The 23,684-nt window shown below is 36.2% G+C and overlaps 2 protein-coding genes across 2 annotated transcripts in view; one reads left to right on the top strand and one right to left on the bottom strand.

Moving 5' to 3' along the window:
* Positions 1–23,684, top strand: part of LOC106052088 (protocadherin Fat 4-like) — a 301,505-nt gene that overhangs the window by 65,342 nt on the left and 212,479 nt on the right. The gene's annotated exons all lie outside the window — the stretch shown is intronic.
* LOC106062292 (uncharacterized) overlaps positions 721–23,684 on the bottom strand; it is a 43,198-nt gene continuing 20,234 nt past the window's right edge. Inside the window, exons 8-9 of the mRNA XM_056018740.1 lie at positions 23,006–23,228; positions 721–2,193 (exon numbers count right to left, since the gene is read on the bottom strand). Coding sequence (XP_055874715.1) covers positions 1,962–2,193; positions 23,006–23,228 — 455 coding nt within the window. The 3' untranslated portion in view covers positions 721–1,961. The remainder of the gene's footprint in view (positions 2,194–23,005; positions 23,229–23,684) is intronic.

Genomic DNA, 23,684 nt, shown 5'->3' with positions numbered 1-23,684 from the left:
TCATTTGATGTAGGAAATCGACACCCTCACATTCATTAACTGTGGAGGGCAGTCTGAAAGTCTTATCTTATCTTAGACGTTACTTCAAAAAAGAAGACGATTACGTCCTACGCGTCATGCATTTAGTCATGCATACTAACCAGTGACTTAAATGCTGCCAAGTCACTGGTTTTCCTGGCTAGCTCAGGCAACCCATTTCATGCTCTAATAGCACTAGGGAAGAAGGAGTATTTGTACAAATTTGTCCTAGCATATGGGACGAGAAATGTGCCTTTATCTTTGTGTCTTTCAGAGTATTTTATTAAATTTTGTTTTTGTATTTGAAGATTATGGTTCAGTGTTTTATGTATAGTTGCTACTTTACTTTGAAGTATTCTATCCTGCAGGTTTTCTAAATTTAGTGATTTTACTAAAGGTGTTACTCTGTCAAATGTGAATATTCGTTTGTTATGAATCTCACTGCTCTATTTTGTGTCTGTTCCAGTTTCTTAATGTTTTCTTGAGTTGATGGGTCCCTAACGGAGGATGCATATTCTATTATTGGCCTAACCAAGGTTAGTAAAAGTCACCATTTTGTATTTTTGATAATCGGTCAGAGTTAGATCATTTAGAATTTTAGAATCTCACCAAACACATTGCAACAAATACATTCCAACAAAATAGAACACATGAAAAAGACTTTATTTCTTTATTTCGTTTTAAGTTATACAATATATGCCTAATGAAAAAATGTTTGCGCTAATGCTGTGACATGTTACATGGCATTTGGTAAAAGGTCACTCATAGGCCTGCACAAAGTTAGATGAGACTTAAAAATAAAACACTATCGAAAATTAGTCCAGACTTTATTCTAGCAATGCAGTAATGGGAGAACTACGAACCGCAGGCCAACCCCGGCCCGCTGAAAGGTTTAATCCGACTCTCCACATGTTTTGCAATAATAATTAACAATGTCACTAACATTGCCAACTTTTAAAATGAGTTGAAACATTGGAGTAATATTGCGAATTTTAATTTTGATTTGATTTATAACTAGTTGCATCTGGATTTGAATTTGAATTTTGCTAAGCACAAGTTTCAGTGTAGCTAATGACGGCTAATGAAATAAGTGACTGCAAGATGAGGGAACGTGGAAGTACTCTTCCATAAATTGTTACATAGTAATGCGTTATAATATTGATGTAGGCGCGGTGGCTGATTGGTAAAGTGGTTTCCGAATGGATGAACTCCGGTTTCGATCTGTCCATGTAGGCCTACATCGCGTTTTGTATGACAGGGGACAGGGATATGAAAGAGAGAGAGGGGGAGAGGCAGGCCGGACTTAACCATTGCGGAGCCCTATGCGAAAAGGATTTCGCGGGGACAAGTTTGGGTAGGGAAGCGGACAATAAGTGAAAATTAAGAGTTTGTATTAGAAAATAAATTCGTCTTTGCATTTTATTCATTCTTTATGCGTACACTAGCTCTCAATCGCTCCTCATGGCGTTAAGCTGTGAGTCTCGAGATTTGAATTAATGAGTCAAGAAGAATTGCCAGGGTGAAAGAGCGCCGAACCAATAAAAAGCGGAGAGAAGAAGCAGGCCTATCTGCAACTGACCAAACTTACCCATGCCACGTACGCGGCCGGCTTTTTAAAGCGAGGATTAGACTTTACACGTGACAATATTGATAAAACAATGAAAAAAAAAGTATCACGTGACAGCCTTAATGGGTTACGTAATTTGTATAGAAAAGATAGAGAACCATGTGGCTAAATGTTGTTTGTTTACGATTGGTGAATGAGGTCTATTGTTGACATAAAAGTTATGTTGTTTTAAAAAATAATAATAATAATAACGTTCAGTAATTTAATGATTAGTTTGGCGGGACATAAAACTCGCCAGTTGAGGTAAAGAATGTAATACTAACTCAATAACTTTACAGTTTATCTTTAAACAAAATATGGCTTTATAATTATTTAGCTAAACATTTTCTCTCTTCTCTTGTTCCATCTGAACAAATCTCATGGCAGACGCAACCTTGGCCTTCAGTTTAAAGCTGTCCTCTTGATCAGCAGTCTGCGTTGTCTCGCGCCTAGACCCAGACGATGTAGTCACGTGACGTCTGGTGTAGAGATGCAAGACTCTCTTGTTGCACATGAAGGAAAGAAAGACAAACACTCCCTGCAGCCCGTTAAATAAAATAGAAATATACCTGGGGAATAAATATGCATTACAAATGTTATTATAGCCCGTTAAATAAAATGGAAATATATCTATACCTGGGGAATAAATACAGATGCCAAGTGTCTACTACTATCTACTTAGTACACAAAGAACTAGAAAGGTTTTTTATAGTAGGCCTATGTGCATCAGGGTCGTCCTTAGATAATTGTAGGCCTTGGGCCCCTAGGGGAAGTGAATTTGGTGGCCCCCGTAAATGTAATAGAAAAAAATTAACAGTGAAAAAACTAAAATTACGCAATTTATTTAAAACCTAGTGTAGGCTACTCTAGCAATAACAAATGCTCCTTCTTCCCTAGTGCTATTAGAGCATGGAATGAGTTGCCTGAGCCAGCCAGGAAAACCAATGTTTCTAAGCATCTAAATAAAAAAAATGGTATAATGTTTACCATTACAACTTTTTACGGAGGATTTAAATGTGTCAATAACTCAAATTTGAAAAATTATCGGAGTTTCCCTTGATATGACCAGCGCTGTGTTTACTAAGCGATAAAAAAATGCGCTGTATAAAGATGCCAAGAGAATGAAACCCGAAAATTATATTTTGATTATACGTCTTTAAGTTTCTTCCTTTTTTTTAATTACAAACTTAGAACCCTCCAGGATCCCCCGCTCGCATACTGGTTGGAGATAGAGGAGGGAGGATGAGAACGAATTATTTTTCGTCAAGAGGGGCATCGCAAGTAAAAGTTTGAGAAACACTGCTGTATGTGGTCACATATTTACACACATATCTCTCCAAGTGTGTAATAGATTTTTCATTCATATCTGTTGTCCGAATAGGGACTAAATGTAGTCAATACATGTACTGCTACCTCCCATAGTCAATACATGTACTGCTACCTTCCATAGTCAATACATGTACTGCTACCTCCCAAAGTCAATACATGTACTGCTATCTACTATAGTCAATACATGTACTGCTACCTTCCATAGTCAATACATGTACTGCTACCTCCCAAAGTCAATACATGTACTGCTACCTCCCATAGTCAATACATGTACTGCTACCTCCCATAGTCAATAAATGTACTGCTACCTCCCATAGTCAATACATGTACTGCTACCTCCCATAGCCAATACATGTATTGCTATCTACTATAGTCAATACATGTCTCGCTACCTCCTATAGTCAATACATGTACTGCTACCTCATATTGTCAATACATGTACTGCTTCCTCATATTGTCAATACATGTACTGCTACCTACTATAGTCAATACATGTACTGCTACTTTCTTTAGTCAATACATGTACTGCTACCTACTATAGTCAATACATGTACTGCTACCTTGTTTTGTAGTGGCAGGTCGAAGGGAGAAGGACTTGCAGTCAATATAAACAGGTAATATTGTAACGCCAAGAAAGTGAATATCAGGAATAGAATTCGTGACCCAAATATTGAAAGGTGTGTTGCTGTTGTGTACATACCATCGAAGTCTGACACAGCGATTGCAAATGAAGTAATTTTTATGTGCTACACAATGTCGAATTAAAACACCCAGACTTTGTATTGTGATACTGGAGGTGTCAACAACTTGTCTATTGCCAAACTATAGTCACTGTTTAGTCAGTACGTCTGCCCAGGGCCGGTCCTAACTATTGTGGGGCCCAATGCGAAACGGATTGTGAGGCGCCCAGTTTGGGTACGGACAAGCATTATCTTAAAATTAAGATTTTATATTAGAAGATACATAAGTCTTTGCAATAAATTTCTATTACATGAAAGATGACAATGCCTTTTTTTTAGTATCGCATGTAGGATTGGCATCTTAAAATGACAATTTTGTCTATTTTTTCAAGAAATTTTGTATGAGTTTTCAGGAGATTTTCAGGACTTTTTCGTATATTTTGCAATTGCAGGAGATTTACAAAAGGCCCATTAAAATCAGCAAGCCGCGGAAACCTTGTTATTATATATAAGCTATGATGGTTTCATTTAATAGTTTACACCTATAATTAGCACGGGGCCCAATGCGACCGCATAGATACAGTGACCTATGTCCGGCCCTGCGTCTGCCTCCCCACAACCAGGATCGAACGCTCAAACATATAGACTATATACATTAAGCAGGCTTACAAATGTAAAAGTTTGTTCCCACTTAGGCAATCTGACCGCGCTATAGATAATCTTATACCTGATTACAAACCTACTCTTAAAGCAACAAAGAGAGTTATAAAAACGGTCAAGAGGCCGTAGAGGACATAAAGAGGATTGCATTGAAAATACGAACTGGGAAATCTTAATTGAGAACTGTCCTGAAAGCGAACTGTTACGTCTTCATATTGGATGAGACTCTTTAGACATGAAAACGACAAATCACCGTTTATAAATGCTTTAATCTTTATTAATACTGAAAACACTTTCTTGTTCATATTCCTCCATTTTGATTCTCCCTTCCTTTCAACACGCAATCGCATCATTTCACATTCACACTAAGATGCGCACGTAACACCCCCCCCCCCCCCCGTTTAACAAGTTCGATGCACATCGAACGTCCAAAATACAAATCACTGAATATATTATCAGACTATTCCAAGTTAAAAAAATCGGTAACATATAAAACCATAATGTAATAACTAAACAAAATCAAACACAATGTCATGTTAATACCAATACAATCCCAACATGAAATAACAATTATATTCATCACAATAATAACTGTTATTATGAGCAATTGAAACCACTTCTGTTAACATTTATCTAAAAGTAATCATATTTCTATCAATACAACTCCCCACTCATAATTGTATGCCTGTACAAAACACCATCATTCCAGTCGTAATCAAATAGTTAACAAACAAAGTCTATCTTGCTCCATGCATATTGTAACAACAATATTCAATTCATTACACATATATTTATTCATTGTAGAATAGAACAATAAATAATGTCCATCATTCCTACCTTTTCTAATCATATCTATATAATTCTAACATTATTGACATGCCATCCTTTCCGCTTCCCTCCTTTGCAATGATGTCCCATTGTGATTCTACTACCTAATGATCTAGCTGTACTGTTTTCTAGGCTGCTAATATCCCTCTCTTTTCTCGTATACGCCTCTTCACTATTGTACCTTGAATCCTTAATTCTAATTAACTGTTGACACTGTCTTCTAATATGCCCCCTTTTCCCACAATTAAAGCATAAGATGTATGGATTTGTACGTCTGTATGTGGGCTTATATCGCTTTCCCTGTACCACTGATTGCCTTACTTTACTTTGATTTGGACCCATTCCTATTGCATTGCTTTCTACCTTATCTGTTAATTCTTTCTTCTCGTGCTCTCTGCTACCCATGTCATCTGATGTATGAGATCTTATGTCTTCTTCCACATCCCCATTTCTACCTCGCGTAGACTTTATCCCATAATATTTCTTCCAATTCTCAATCTCCCTTACTGAACATATTTTCACCCCATGAATATTCCCAATAATTAAATCTATCTCACCCTGATCTACAACACAAGCTTCCACTGTCCCCTTTGTCACAGTCCAGTTTTAGAACCTCTGTGACATGAAGTGACACTCAGTCACCTATTGTAACATTCCGTGCGGGCAAGCACGAAGTTATGTGAATAAGTTAAAGGACGCTGAAATAAGGGTAAAAGTTAGTTAGTGAAGAACTCCAGCAGAGAGTGGATGTACGATTTTCTCTGTCTGTAATATGACTGAATATTAATGAATTTGATTTAATGTTAACTTGAGAGTTTTCTTTGGATTTGTATTTTGAACATTTCATAGATGTGACTACTTATTCCACATGGCATGAACAGCCAGTATTTATTGGTGTATATTTTGTGACGGCTGAAGTCGCCAGTATTTTCTGTAATTTATCTATATACATAATAAATTCCACGTCTGCTACCACTGTGTTCACCAGTAATTCTATATGTGTCATTGGAGACTTTAATATACTAGTAATGTTGCGCACTCGCAAATCTAGTGCGTCTAATAAAGTACATCATTAAGAGGAGTATCATAGCCGTACCAGAAGAGGTACCTACAACACACGGACGCACCCACGCCGCTACACCTACACGAAAAACCAGGCAGCGACATTTGGTGGCCAGTATGGCTGTTAACTAACAGTATGGACCTACAACATAGGTGACATTTGGCCTTTAGTGACCAGTATGTTGTGTTCTAGACACGCACGGACTCAAACACCACTCAAGCGAAACCAGCCACAAGTATTCAAGTAGATCATCATTGAACTAACCTGAGCCTGCACTTTTTCCACCGGTTGACCTGACCCGTATTTACTAGAGTCCACTATCGTCGACATCTTGGGATTTAGCACGGCGTGACATCACCATCGGCAGAAGACAGCTGATACATTTGTGTGGGTGAAAAACTGAAGGCGTCGCTCGAAGACAGCTGATACATTTGTGTGGGTGAAAAACTCAAGGCGTCGCCTGAAGACAGACGATACATCGTTTCCACGTGAGCGCTCGTCACCAACGTTTGACACGCTCTTGCATTGTCGAGGTTTCACCTTACATTGCTATACAGAAGGTCCTCCATTTAGACCTCTGTTCACTTATGGTCACTCTATTTTTTTGCAGAGACTTTACATATTTGGATTATCTAACCTGAAGTCTTCCACTTAAGTACTGTTGGATTATTTGGATTATTTGGTGAACTATTATTTTGGATTATTTGGATTATTTTGTGGATTACTTTGGAGTACTTGACAGAACTTATCTGCATTGTAAATTTGAGCATTTGAGCCATCTTATGGCATTGAACTGTATTATTTTTCTTCTACCACTTTAATGCTCATAGTAACGTGTATTCTTAAATTGGATTACTTATACATGGATTATTATTCTTAAATTGGATTACTTATAGTATACATGGACATGGATTATCATTCTTAAATTGGATTACCTATACATGGATTATTAGCGAACCACCCAAGCTATAAGAGGATTAAACTACACTAGTCGACAAGAAAAGAGTCTGTAAGTCACTATTAACAAATTAAATACATGCATATGATTATAAAGTACATGGATTTTGCCTTGATGTAGCAGTAATTAAACTTGGTTGTTAGTAGAGTTAGTAATTGATAACTCTTGGCATTTTGGAGCCATATTTTGATTTCATTTTTCTAAGTGTTTTTTTTTAAGGGTGGCTGGAGAGGGACTATTGTATGAACTATCATAACAATAGGATCTATTAGGGTCTATCCTATTGGTTCTCTAACCTCTATAAGGCCCAATGCGTTTGAGGCTCTCCTTGTTGGTACGGAGGTCATAGAATATAGTGGGAAAATATTTATTTAGCTGTTGAGTCTTGTTTGTATTTCTGTCAGTGTACTTAATCTGTATCTATATTGTTGTTTGTTTAAAAGTCCTGTATCCATATATCTGTATTTCTCCTGTCACATTTCTACTTTTTATTAATTTCTTTAAAAGCAGACTGTGTTGTTCTCTATATTGTTTCTGTGTTTGTCTTTTTACTTATACTGTACATATATTTTTCTTTCTCTTACTAATTTACATTTTTTACTATTTTACTCTGGCACAACAGCACACATGTATAACATATATTGATATTTGTGAATATTGAATTTGAATAGTTTATAATTGAGCAACTGAGTAAATTTTGATCTAGATCTATACATTGGACAATTATCACTACATTCTTTCATTACATTGTAACCATTGATTGAATTTTTATATTATTGTGTAATATACACATGTTAAATAATTGACACACACTGTATTGACAAGTATAACACAGTACATTCCTTTCTCACTTAATTAACTACACAAAGCATTAAACATGTCTTCCTATGACAAAATTCTAGAGCTAGTGAAAGTCATGGAACTAGAAGGGGATGAGAAAAAGGAATTTATCAAAAAAGAATTAGAAAAGGCTGAGAAGAAAGAAAGGGAGGAAAGAGATAGGGCTGAAAAAGAAAAAGATAGAATAGAAAAGAAAGAAAGAGAAGAAAAAGATAGAATAGAAAGGAAAGAAAGGGAGGAAAGGGAAGAAAAGAAACAAATTAGAGATAGGGAAGAAAGAGCTGCTGAAAGAGCTCATCAGAAAACATTAAAAGAACTAGAAACTAAACAAAGAGAAAGCCAAGACAAAGTAGAGTTAGCTAAACTAGAAGCTGCCAAAACAAATTCCAACATTAATACCCAACAGTCTACAACAAAGCCATTCATCTCCAAATTCCACAAATATAATGCAAAAGATGAAACACTTGAAAACTATTTAGTCCAATTTGAGCATATAGCCTCAACCTATAGTCTTAACAATGAGGACATGGCCAAACACCTACTAGCAAATTTGTCCGGAGAACCCCTCAACATCATTTCCACTTTAACTGTAGACCAAAAGAAAGACTATGCAGCAGTAAAGACTAGATTATTAGAACACTTTGGAAAAAATTCAGATTTCTATCGTAAGTTGTTCAGGGACACTAAATTGAAAAAAGATGGGGACTTCAACAGGATAATATTCGACATGAGGACTAACATGATAAAATGGTTAGAGCTAGCAAAATGTGACATCAAAGACCCGACACAAATCCTAGACATGCTACTCATTGACAATGTCCTCAACAACGTGACAGACTTAGTATTTACTTTCCTTAAGGAAAAAAAGATCAAGACAGAGACTGAACTGATAACGAATCTAAATCTATTTAAAGACAGTCACCCTGGACACACGATTGACAAAAGAGACCTACACCAACTAGTAGCCACAGCAACAACATTCAACAACAACAACAATGACAAATTCAAATGGTCCAACACCAAGACTTGTTTCAATTGTGGGAGAAAAGGTCATGTAAAAAACCAATGCAAAGCTCCTATAAACTACAATAACAATTACAGATACAGAAGCTACACTAGTTTCTACAACCCAAACAGCTACAAACAAAACAACAATAACTACAATAATAGACCACATAGACTACACCAGAGTGCAAGTCCCAATGAAAGAAGAAGTTTTGCAAACAGTTACCAACACAATAGTTATAACAGAAACAGGCAATCTAGAAGGGACCAATATAACTACCACACAAGCAACCACCCAAACAACTACAATAGAGGAAACAATAGAAACAACAGTGGCAATAACACCAACACCCATAGAGAGGAAAATGTAGCCTACATGCAAGCAAATAAGTCCAAAATAAAAGTCTTTCCATCCTATGTTAATTCTAAAGAAGTAGGATCAATTCGGGACAGTGGAGCCACGGCAATAATAGTTAAAGCCTCTTTAGTCGAACCAGGACAGTATCTAGAAGATACAGTAAAAGTGACCTATGCAAATGTACAAAAATTCGATATTTGCAAGACCGCTAAAGTCCTAATAGAATCACCCTGGATTACAGGAGAACTAGAAGCCATAGTCATGGACACCCCAGCACAAGATCTAATAATAGGCAATGTAGATGGTGTAAAAGATCCAACACTAGAAGAAGTTATGCAATGGGCGGAAGATAGACAAAAATATTCCCTATTTAAACATGAGGCACTATTAGCTCAAACCAGATCACATAAAAAAATAACACCAGAAATAGAATGCCCCACTGTATTACTCAATGAAATAGGCATAACTAGGGAGGAACTAGTAGATATGCAGAAAAATGACACCACAATACAAGACCTCTTAAGCAAAGATTACAACAAGATAAATTTAAATAACCACCACATAGAAATTAACAACTTAGCCATTAGATATAACAGGAAAGAAAACTGTACTAGACTTCAAATCCTGATCCCCAAAACTTTAAGAGCTAAAATATTAAATATGGCACATGATGACCCCACAGCAGGACACTTAGGAAAAAAGAAAGTATATGCTAAGATAGCCAACAAATTCTTCTGGCCAAAGATGGGAAAGGACATTAAGAACTATGTAAACAGTTGCACAGAATGTGCCAAACAAAAAACAGTGACTAGAGCCCCATTAGAAAAATCAGATAAATCTCACTATTTTTGGGACAAAATTGCCATGGACATAATGGGACCCCTAACTACCAGCAGTAAAGGGAATAAATATATTTTGGGTATCATTGACATGTCCACTAGATGGGCAGAGGCATTTCCTCTAAAAGATATAAAGGCTATTGACATATGTAATTGTTTAAAAACACTTTTTCTTAAATTTGGATTCCCTAATAAGTTACTGTCAGACAATGCATCAAATTTTAAGTCCCACCTTAACCAGGCATTTGCAGAAATGACTAACATCCGCCTAGTCCATAGCACTATCTACTCACCACAGGGAAATGGGGTAATAGAGAAATGGAACAAAACTGTAAAACAGATGATATATAAGCTAGAAAGAGACTCAATGAGTACCTGGGACCAGACTCTTAGCTATGCTATATTTGCCTACAACACTAGCATCCATGAAACCACCAAATTCAGCCCCTATGAGCTTGTATTTAACAGAAAACCAAAAGGACCGTTAGAGTTATGGGCTGACAACATGTTAGACTTAGAAAACATAGAACAGTACCATCCTTGGATAATTCAGACCAAACAACAGCTTAGACAAGGAATAAAACTAGCAGAGATAAACATGGACAAAAATTTAGAAAGGCATAGGAAAATAAAAAACAGAAATAGAAAACTAAGAACACTAAATGTAGGTGACCAAGTTTTTGTTAAGATAGAAAACAAACACTGTAAAGATAAGAATGAGGGACCATTTAAAGTTATAGAGAGAATTAATAACAAAGTGTACATCATTGATAAAGATGGTAGAGAATGCAAACTCAATATTGACAAACTTGTAAAATTGGATAAGAGACAAATAACTGACACAGACATAATTGAACCTGATCTAGAAACCAAACACAACATACAAGAACATATAGTAAGCACCATAAACACCACACACAACAGTAGTCCAAACATTGAAAATGATATGTTACAGAACTTGACAGTTAAATATAGTGATGTAATTACACAAAAGCTAGGATGTACCAATCTGATAGAACACACAATAAAACTCAACAAAGCACTACCAACTAAGACAAAAGCCTATAGTATCCCCAAAGCATATGAGGACTTAGTTAGAACAGAAATGACCAACTTAATTAAAGATGGGAAGATAGAGAGATCAGAAACATGTAAATATGCATCACCCATGGTCATTGTAAAAAAGAAAGACAGTGGAGTAAGAATCTGCTGTGACTTTAGAGAAATAAATAAATGCACAGTCATAGACCCAGAACCCCTACCAGACACTGACAGCATAATTACAACTTTAAGTAAATCATCCCTATTCACAACAATGGACTTAAACAGAGGCTTCTGGCAGATTAAAATGGACCCTGACTCTAAGGAATATACAGCATTCAAATGCACTATGCCAGGCCTAGAAGGTATCTATGTCTGGAATGTCATGCCATTCGGCTTAATAAATAGTACAGCCACATTTCAGAAATGCATGTCAAAATTATTAGAAGGCATAAATAATGTATTGTCTTATGTAGATGACATTTGTGTTTTCACAAACTCACAACAGGAACACATTCATGTACTAGAGCAAATATTTTCAAGACTAAGAACACACAACATGACATTAGCCCCCAAGAAATTAAACCTAGCTAAGCCTGAAATCCAATTCTTAGGATATTGCATTACCAATGACAAAATTACACCCACTGAAACAAACTTAACAAAGATTAAAAACATAAAAGAACCTAGGACCAAGAAAGACATGAGATCATTATTAGGACTTTGCAACTTTTATAGAAAGTTTATTCCAAATTATGCACAGATAATTGAGCCCCTTGTTGAATTTACTAAAAAGAAGCATGGAAACACAATTTGTATAGATGAAAAAAGTAGACTAGCATTAAGCAACTTAAAAGATAAATTTAATGAGAAGCTAGAATTAGCCAGTATTGACCCAACAGCAACACTATCACTATACACTGATGCCTCCAACACTGGTATTGGGGCATGCTTACTACAGCAAAGAGAGTCATTTTTTAAGCCAATAGTACACATCAGTAGAACACTGTCTGAAACAGAAAAAAAATACTCAGTGATTGAGAAAGAATTATTAGCCATTGTATGGTCAGTTGTAAAACTCAAGAATTACTTGTTAGGTAGATTTTTTAGCATTAAGTGTGATCACAAACCATTACTGGCACTAAAAAGAAAAGATCTAAAAAATGACAGGATAAACAGATGGACACTCATTCTCTCAGATTACAAATTTGATTTAGAAAGCATTCCAGGACATGAAAATGTAATAGCTGACTTTTTATCCAGATACATAATACATGAAAAGGAAACAAGTGAAAATAATGACATTAAACACATTAGCCAGGACATTCTGATAGAGTAAATAAGCAGTACAAAACACTTAGAAACAAGCAGTAGTAGTCAACTTAGTCAAATTAACATTCTACACATTTTGCAAATAGGTCATGACACTTTATTGTTACACTTTTCTTTTGGGTCATGATGACATTTATGCTTATGATCAATAACAGATCATCTATTTTCTACTCATTGTATTTTATTGTCAACTTGTAATATGACAAATACCAGATGTGTTTATTTTTTGTGTATATATTGTATTTCATTACTGATTGTGCACAGCAATGTAAACAATGAGATGTAAACAACAGTGAACTACTTGAACTGTTGACCTGAATTTTTTTTTTTTTCATAACAACTCACAGATGTAAATATTGTCTAAAATTTTTTTTACACACCTGAATACTACAATGAATGTTTGTAAACATGGAAATTTGTTTACTATTGAACTTCAATATTACACTCAGACTATTTATAGTAGTCTTATGCAAGGTCAACCTTGAACTGGATTGACATGTATCTGAAAATTTTTTTTTTTCATTTTTCTTGATGATGGCAAAACTTAGTATGATATTTTGACACAGCACATCACAGTTGTAAATAAATATGAAATTTTTTTCTGTAATCATTTTGAGTAAATTTACTCAGTGTGTCAAATGATACACATTGATAATGTTGTGCATCTACAATTATAGTAAAACATTGGATATGGAATAACTTGTATATTTTTTTCCTTTTTTATATTGAGTACCATGTGATTGTTTGTACAAATTTTTTTTTCAGTACAAATGTATGCATAAAGTTTGTTAACACTTGATGGAGGTACTTTTCATTACAATTAATGTTACATTTCAGTGATTTTGCTCTCAGTGAATTAAGTATATAAATGATTTTTTGGACTCAGTAATTTATATGATGTTATACATAATTACTAAGATTATATAAGATGGCATGAGCAATTGGAGTGAACTTACAGCACTTGATAGAATAATGGACTAAGCTCATATATATTTGTACAGTGATATTAATGTAAAATATATTTGTCAAAGATTTTTGGTCAAAAATCTTTTTGGAGTGTGGGGCGTATGTCACAGTCCAGTTTTAGAACCTCTGTGACATGAAGTGACACTCAGTCACCTATTGTAACATTCCGTGCGGGCAAGCACGAAGTTATGTGAATAAGTTAAAGGACGCTGAAATAAGGGTAAAAGTTAGTTAGTGAAGAACTCCAGCAGAGAGTGGATGTACGATTTTCTCTGTCTGTAATATGACTGAATATTAATGAATTTGATTTAATGTTAACTTGAGAGTTTTCTTTGGATTTGTATTTTGAACATTTCATAGATGTGACTACTTATTCCACATGGCATGAACAGCCAGTATTTATTGGTGTATATTTTGTGACGGCTGAAGTCGCCAGTATTTTCTGTAATTTATCTATATACATAATAAATTCCACGTCTGCTACCACTGTGTTCACCAGTAATTCTATATGTGTCATTGGAGACTTTAATATACTAGTAATGTTGCGCACTCGCAAATCTAGTGCGTCTAATAAAGTACATCATTAAGAGGAGTATCATAGCCGTACCAGAAGAGGTACCTACAACACACGGACGCACCCACGCCGCTACACCTACACGAAAAACCAGGCAGCGACACCCTTAACATACGGTGTGTCTATACTAACTTTAGCAATCGGTAATTGTACAATATTCCCATTAAACATAACACACTTCCTAGATTCGCCTGTATATTCATGGTCTTCCACTAAATTCTTATTCACTCCAATAATAGTGCTCCCAGTATCCCTGATGGTCTTGGCTGCCTTGTTCCCTACGAATGTCTGAAAAATCTCCAATGTTCCAGTATCAGATGACAATGATAAGCCTTGCTCTATTCTACCTTTCTCCCAGTCCTTTCTTTCCTGTCTGTTTCCTTGATATCTTCCGTTGCGGCTATCATTTTGTCTTTCATATGTACCACTTCTATACTGTCTATCATGTGTCTCCCTTGTTCTGTGAGAGTTATTCTGTGTCTCACATGTTCTGTTAAAGGCAACTATTTCTTCTATATCACTGCCTCTAGATAATTTCTTCTCGGGATGTGCCACTTTATAAGCCCTTATCAGTCTTACTATGTCTTCTATGGATTTCGGTTTCCTCTCCAACAGAAATATTTTTAATTCCTCCTGACACTCGTACATCACTTTGTCCAGCATGAGAAATGTCTTAAGACTGTCAAAGGTTTTTTCTACCTCAGCGGTTTCTATCCAGTTATCGAAATGGCTGCTCATTTTGTCCAAGAAGGTCTGCGGGTCATCCTCTGGTTCTATCTCACAATTAACAAACTGTTGGCGATAGAAAGCTTCTGTTTTCCCGAAAGTTCTAAGTAGTTGTTCTTTCACAATGCTGTAGTTACCCTGGTTCATACATATTTTTGAAGGCACCTCCGCTGTAAATGATCTCGACAATAAGAATGTCCATTTGTCTTCAGGGTATGGAGTTCTCTCATTTCTATCTCGAACTTCTTCAAAAAAATGTCTATGTCCATTTTGTCTTCGTTGAATATCAAACCTTTATATTTTGCCAGTTTATTCCCTGTAGAGTCACTCTTTCTTTTATCATTCTCTTTTCCTTGGTCTGTTTTTAACTTTTTCTCTGCTGTCTCTTTTTCAAATGCTAATCTTTCTCTTTCAATGGCGACCAATTCATTTTTCTTTTCCCTTTCAATTGCTACTATCTCCTTATCCTTTTCTCTTTCTCTTTTGTCCTCCTTATCTAATCTCTCCTTTTCTTTTTCTCTTTCTCTTTTGTCCTCCTTATCTAATCTCTCCTTTTCTTTGTCTCTTTCCATCGCTAATCTCTCCTTTTCTTTGTCTCTTTCCATCGCTAATCTCTCCTTTTCTTTTTCCCTTTCTCTTTTGTCCTCCTTATCTAATCTCTCCTTTTCTTTGTCTCTTTCCATCGCTAATCTCTCCCTCTCCATTAACCTTTCTTGTACGTATTTTCTTAGTTCTGCCCCTTCAAGCTCCAACAACCTTCCCTCTTCCTTCAACGCTGCTACCTCAGCCTTGTCCGCCATAGTTGATTACTAATAATATCGAATCGAATGTTCTCCTGTCTCTAGATCTAGACTATACTATCTCTACTGTCTGCTGACAGGAGATCCCCTGTGAATAGAGGGATACGTGGGTTACCTTTGCGTTGGGCGCCACTTGTTACGTCTTCATATTGGATGAGACTCTTTAGACATGAAAACGACAAATCACCGTTTATAAATGCTTTAATCTTTATTAATACTGAAAACACTTTCTTGTTCATATTCCTCCATTTTGATTCTCCCTTCCTTTCAACACGCAATCGCATCATTTCACATTCACACTAAGATGCGCACGTAACACCCCCCCCCCCCCGTTTAACAAGTTCGATGCACATCGAACGTCCAAAATACAAATCACTGAATATATTATCAGACTATTCCAAGTTAAAAAAATCGGTAACATATAAAACCATAATGTAATAACTAAACAAAATCAAACACAATGTCATGTTAATACCAATACAATCCCAACATGAAATAACAATTATATTCATCACAATAATAACTGTTATTATGAGCAATTGAAACCACTTCTGTTAACATTTATCTAAAAGTAATCATATTTCTATCAATACAACTCCCCACTCATAATTGTATGCCTGTACAAAACACCATCATTCCAGTCGTAATCAAATAGTTAACAAACAAAGTCTATCTTGCTCCATGCATATTGTAACAACAATATTCAATTCATTACACATATATTTATTCATTGTAGAATAGAACAATAAATAATGTCCATCATTCCTACCTTTTCTAATCATATCTATATAATTCTAACATTATTGACATGCCATCCTTTCCGCTTCCCTCCTTTGCAATGATGTCCCATTGTGATTCTACTACCTAATGATCTAGCTGTACTGTTTTCTAGGCTGCTAATATCCCTCTCTTTTCTCGTATACGCCTCTTCACTATTGTACCTTGAATCCTTAATTCTAATTAACTGTTGACACTGTCTTCTAATATGCCCCCTTTTCCCACAATTAAAGCATAAGATGTATGGATTTGTACGTCTGTATGTGGGCTTATATCGCTTTCCCTGTACCACTGATTGCCTTACTTTACTTTGATTTGGACCCATTCCTATTGCATTGCTTTCTACCTTATCTGTTAATTCTTTCTTCTCGTGCTCTCTGCTACCCATGTCATCTGATGTATGAGATCTTATGTCTTCTTCCACATCCCCATTTCTACCTCGCGTAGACTTTATCCCATAATATTTCTTCCAATTCTCAATCTCCCTTACTGAACATATTTTCACCCCATGAATATTCCCAATAATTAAATCTATCTCACCCTGATCTACAACACAAGCTTCCACTGTCCCCTTAACATACGGTGTGTCTATACTAACTTTAGCAATCGGTAATTGTACAATATTCCCATTAAACATAACACACTTCCTAGATTCGCCTGTATATTCATGGTCTTCCACTAAATTCTTATTCACTCCAATAATAGTGCTCCCAGTATCCCTGATGGTCTTGGCTGCCTTGTTCCCTACGAATGTCTGAAAAATCTCCAATGTTCCAGTATCAGATGACAATGATAAGCCTTGCTCTATTCTACCTTTCTCCCAGTCCTTTCTTTCCTGTCTGTTTCCTTGATATCTTCCGTTGCGGCTATCATTTTGTCTTTCATATGTACCACTTCTATACTGTCTATCATGTGTCTCCCTTGTTCTGTGAGAGTTATTCTGTGTCTCACATGTTCTGTTAAAGGCAACTATTTCTTCTATATCACTGCCTCTAGATAATTTCTTCTCGGGATGTGCCACTTTATAAGCCCTTATCAGTCTTACTATGTCTTCTATGGATTTCGGTTTCCTCTCCAACAGAAATATTTTTAATTCCTCCTGACACTCGTACATCACTTTGTCCAGCATGAGAAATGTCTTAAGACTGTCAAAGGTTTTTTCTACCTCAGCGGTTTCTATCCAGTTATCGAAATGGCTGCTCATTTTGTCCAAGAAGGTCTGCGGGTCATCCTCTGGTTCTATCTCACAATTAACAAACTGTTGGCGATAGAAAGCTTCTGTTTTCCCGAAAGTTCTAAGTAGTTGTTCTTTCACAATGCTGTAGTTACCCTGGTTCATACATATTTTTGAAGGCACCTCCGCTGTAAATGATCTCGACAATAAGAATGTCCATTTGTCTTCAGGGTATGGAGTTCTCTCATTTCTATCTCGAACTTCTTCAAAAAAATGTCTATGTCCATTTTGTCTTCGTTGAATATCAAACCTTTATATTTTGCCAGTTTATTCCCTGTAGAGTCACTCTTTCTTTTATCATTCTCTTTTCCTTGGTCTGTTTTTAACTTTTTCTCTGCTGTCTCTTTTTCAAATGCTAATCTTTCTCTTTCAATGGCGACCAATTCATTTTTCTTTTCCCTTTCAATTGCTACTATCTCCTTATCCTTTTCTCTTTCTCTTTTGTCCTCCTTATCTAATCTCTCCTTTTCTTTTTCTCTTTCTCTTTTGTCCTCCTTATCTAATCTCTCCTTTTCTTTGTCTCTTTCCATCGCTAATCTCTCCTTTTCTTTGTCTCTTTCCATCGCTAATCTCTCCTTTTCTTTTTCCCTTTCTCTTTTGTCCTCCTTATCTAATCTCTCCTTTTCTTTGTCTCTTTCCATCGCTAATCTCTCCCTCTCCATTAACCTTTCTTGTACGTATTTTCTTAGTTCTGCCCCTTCAAGCTCCAACAACCTTCCCTCTTCCTTCAACGCTGCTACCTCAGCCTTGTCCGCCATAGTTGATTACTAATAATATCGAATCGAATGTTCTCCTGTCTCTAGATCTAGACTATACTATCTCTACTGTCTGCTGACAGGAGATCCCCTGTGAATAGAGGGATACGTGGGTTACCTTTGCGTTGGGCGCCACTTGTTACGTCTTCATATTGGATGAGACTCTTTAGACATGAAAACGACAAATCACCGTTTATAAATGCTTTAATCTTTATTAATACTGAAAACACTTTCTTGTTCATATTCCTCCATTTTGATTCTCCCTTCCTTTCAACACGCAATCGCATCATTTCACATTCACACTAAGATGCGCACGTAACACCCCCCCCCCCGTTTAACAAGTTCGATGCACATCGAACGTCCAAAATACAAATCACTGAATATATTATCAGACTATTCCAAGTTAAAAAAATCGGTAACATATAAAACCATAATGTAATAACTAAACAAAATCAAACACAATGTCATGTTAATACCAATACAATCCCAACATGAAATAACAATTATATTCATCACAATAATAACTGTTATTATGAGCAATTGAAACCACTTCTGTTAACATTTATCTAAAAGTAATCATATTTCTATCAATACAACTCCCCACTCATAATTGTATGCCTGTACAAAACACCATCATTCCAGTCGTAATCAAATAGTTAACAAACAAAGTCTATCTTGCTCCATGCATATTGTAACAACAATATTCAATTCATTACACATATATTTATTCATTGTAGAATAGAACAATAAATAATGTCCATCATTCCTACCTTTTCTAATCATATCTATATAATTCTAACATTATTGACATGCCATCCTTTCCGCTTCCCTCCTTTGCAATGATGTCCCATTGTGATTCTACTACCTAATGATCTAGCTGTACTGTTTTCTAGGCTGCTAATATCCCTCTCTTTTCTCGTATACGCCTCTTCACTATTGTACCTTGAATCCTTAATTCTAATTAACTGTTGACACTGTCTTCTAATATGCCCCCTTTTCCCACAATTAAAGCATAAGATGTATGGATTTGTACGTCTGTATGTGGGCTTATATCGCTTTCCCTGTACCACTGATTGCCTTACTTTACTTTGATTTGGACCCATTCCTATTGCATTGCTTTCTACCTTATCTGTTAATTCTTTCTTCTCGTGCTCTCTGCTACCCATGTCATCTGATGTATGAGATCTTATGTCTTCTTCCACATCCCCATTTCTACCTCGCGTAGACTTTATCCCATAATATTTCTTCCAATTCTCAATCTCCCTTACTGAACATATTTTCACCCCATGAATATTCCCAATAATTAAATCTATCTCACCCTGATCTACAACACAAGCTTCCACTGTCCCCTTAACATACGGTGTGTCTATACTAACTTTAGCAATCGGTAATTGTACAATATTCCCATTAAACATAACACACTTCCTAGATTCGCCTGTATATTCATGGTCTTCCACTAAATTCTTATTCACTCCAATAATAGTGCTCCCAGTATCCCTGATGGTCTTGGCTGCCTTGTTCCCTACGAATGTCTGAAAAATCTCCAATGTTCCAGTATCAGATGACAATGATAAGCCTTGCTCTATTCTACCTTTCTCCCAGTCCTTTCTTTCCTGTCTGTTTCCTTGATATCTTCCGTTGCGGCTATCATTTTGTCTTTCATATGTACCACTTCTATACTGTCTATCATGTGTCTCCCTTGTTCTGTGAGAGTTATTCTGTGTCTCACATGTTCTGTTAAAGGCAACTATTTCTTCTATATCACTGCCTCTAGATAATTTCTTCTCGGGATGTGCCACTTTATAAGCCCTTATCAGTCTTACTATGTCTTCTATGGATTTCGGTTTCCTCTCCAACAGAAATATTTTTAATTCCTCCTGACACTCGTACATCACTTTGTCCAGCATGAGAAATGTCTTAAGACTGTCAAAGGTTTTTTCTACCTCAGCGGTTTCTATCCAGTTATCGAAATGGCTGCTCATTTTGTCCAAGAAGGTCTGCGGGTCATCCTCTGGTTCTATCTCACAATTAACAAACTGTTGGCGATAGAAAGCTTCTGTTTTCCCGAAAGTTCTAAGTAGTTGTTCTTTCACAATGCTGTAGTTACCCTGGTTCATACATATTTTTGAAGGCACCTCCGCTGTAAATGATCTCGACAATAAGAATGTCCATTTGTCTTCAGGGTATGGAGTTCTCTCATTTCTATCTCGAACTTCTTCAAAAAAATGTCTATGTCCATTTTGTCTTCGTTGAATATCAAACCTTTATATTTTGCCAGTTTATTCCCTGTAGAGTCACTCTTTCTTTTATCATTCTCTTTTCCTTGGTCTGTTTTTAACTTTTTCTCTGCTGTCTCTTTTTCAAATGCTAATCTTTCTCTTTCAATGGCGACCAATTCATTTTTCTTTTCCCTTTCAATTGCTACTATCTCCTTATCCTTTTCTCTTTCTCTTTTGTCCTCCTTATCTAATCTCTCCTTTTCTTTTTCTCTTTCTCTTTTGTCCTCCTTATCTAATCTCTCCTTTTCTTTGTCTCTTTCCATCGCTAATCTCTCCTTTTCTTTGTCTCTTTCCATCGCTAATCTCTCCTTTTCTTTTTCCCTTTCTCTTTTGTCCTCCTTATCTAATCTCTCCTTTTCTTTGTCTCTTTCCATCGCTAATCTCTCCCTCTCCATTAACCTTTCTTGTACGTATTTTCTTAGTTCTGCCCCTTCAAGCTCCAACAACCTTCCCTCTTCCTTCAACGCTGCTACCTCAGCCTTGTCCGCCATAGTTGATTACTAATAATATCGAATCGAATGTTCTCCTGTCTCTAGATCTAGACTATACTATCTCTACTGTCTGCTGACAGGAGATCCCCTGTGAATAGAGGGATACGTGGGTTACCTTTGCGTTGGGCGCCACTTGTTACGTCTTCATATTGGATGAGACTCGTTAGACATGAAAACGACAAATCACCGTTTATAAATACTTTAATCTTTATTAATACTGAAAACACTTTCTTGTTCATATTCCTCCATTTCGATTCTCCCTTCCTTTCAACACGCAATCGCACCATTTCACATTCACACTAAGATGCGCACGTAACACGAACTAACAGAAACTGTTAACTCCTATCTACTATTATGTAAGGAGTTAACTATTCCAACAAAAACAATACAAGTTTATGGAAACAATAAGCCCTGGATGATCAAAAACATCAAAAAACTTTTTATTTCAGAGACAAATAAGGTATGAGGCTAACAATCAAGAGTCTATAAATGCTAAGAAAGCACTGAAAAAAGAAAGGCGATAATTAAAAGGAAAGAAAATAAAATTGAGAACTTTACTCAAAAGTCAGGTTCGGAAGGATTAAATAAAATAACAGGCTGCACCTCAAAACATAAGCTTCCGGAGCCGATAAAATAATCGAAAAGCTGATCAAGTTACGTGCGGAACAAATCTCTTCTCTCACTATAAATTCGCTACAAACCTGATTAATTCCACAAATCTGAAAAGCTTCAGAAATCGTACCAGTACCAAAGCAACCAAAAAAAAAAGATAGTTTAAATAATTTTCGCCCAGTAGCACTAACTAATGAATTTTTTTTTGTTGAAAAATATGTGCTTAAACAATGTATAAATAAAGTCAACAACAGTTCCTCACCAATTAGCATATATAGCAGCTAGGGGAACAGATGATGCAGTTCTATTGGCTTTGGACCAACTTTATAATCATCTCGACACACCCAAAATATATGCACGAGTCCTCTTCGTAGATTTCCCCTCGGCTTTCAATACCATACAGCCACATGTAATCATAAACAAACTGAGTAATCAAAATGTCAGCCCTAACGTACAAGCATGGGTTCTAAACTTTTTAACACAACGTCCCCAGTACGTTAAGTCAACAACACTAAACCATGCACTGAGTGCTATGTACGGGTGCTCCACAAGGTTGTGCACTTTTCCCTGTACTATATACTCTTTACACTAATGACATAAGAAGCATCTATGACTCAAGTTAAACTCATTAAATTCTCCGATGATACTGACATAGTCGGTCTTATTTCAGGAAACGAAGCTCGATAGAGGAGTTTACAAACTGGTGCACTGACAACTTTCTAGAACTGAATGTCACAAAAACTAAAGAACCTATAATAGATTTCAGAAGGAACAAACAACTGATACACGAACTGCAGATAAACAAGTATACCGATACAGCGAGTCAACTCATACAAATATCTGGGTGTCATTGTTGACAACAAGCTTTCGTTGGAAGACCATCTTAAAAACTCTGTCAAAGAAAATCGCACAGCGGCTATTTTTCCGATACAAACTCAACAGTTTTAAACTACATAAGAAGATCTTGGGTAATTTTTACTGTGCGACAGTGCTCACATAGCTTAACATAATTTAACGATAATGACGTTAACTTAAGACACCACTGTCTTTTGTTAACGATAATGACCTTACTTTAAGAGAGAATTTACCATAACTTTAATAACCTTACCTTAAGACATGACTGTTCTCAATTTAACCATAATGACATTCCCCAAAGGCATGAGTGTCCTTAATTTAACCATAAAGACATTACCCAAAGGCATGCGTGTCCTTAATTTAACCCTAATGACCATACCTTAAGACATCACTGTCTGTAGCTTCAGAAACGATGGCCATGATCCAGAAAGTTCCGGTCATAGACGAGAGTTTGATGTAAATAAAGAGATTCTTCTTATCGCTGCTGTTGGGTTTGTCTGAAGACTGAAGCTTGTGGATCCTGTAGATGCTGATCACAGTCGTCAGGAAAAATACCATGTTACAGGTCAGGAACAAGGCGAGTGGCAGAACTAGAGACAGACCTGGGAGGGATAACAACAGTTAATGAAGTCCAAGGTCTGCATTAGTCTGCAGCAGAAGTTACAAAACTCTATCAATAGATTTCTTATAGTTTTCAATTGCAAGATTGTCATAACCCCATTCGTATGTTATATCCACGTTTAAAATAAGTATTCATTATAGGGAGGCGAGGTGGTTGAATGGTAAACCGATGGGTCCGAAGTTCGCATCCTGGTGAAATGCAATTTTTAATTTTGGGATCTTTAGGATGCCTAGGTGTCTACCCAGGTTTTATTGGTTACCTGACATTGTATTTCCTTATTTTGTCTTCTGCACGCTGATTATTCAAAACGTCTTTTCCACTTTAAAATTACCCCAAGGAATGCAAAATAAACACTAGCAGATCTTGTTGTATTTGGAGTAACTGGTTCTTTTAAACATCCTTGGAAAAAAAAAACGAAAACCTGTTCAAGAAAAAA

This window comes from Biomphalaria glabrata, chromosome 2 (assembly GCF_947242115.1).
Source record: "Biomphalaria glabrata chromosome 2, xgBioGlab47.1, whole genome shotgun sequence".
NCBI lineage: Eukaryota > Metazoa > Mollusca > Gastropoda > Planorbidae > Biomphalaria > Biomphalaria glabrata.
This window is presented reverse-complemented; position numbering and strand designations above follow the sequence as displayed.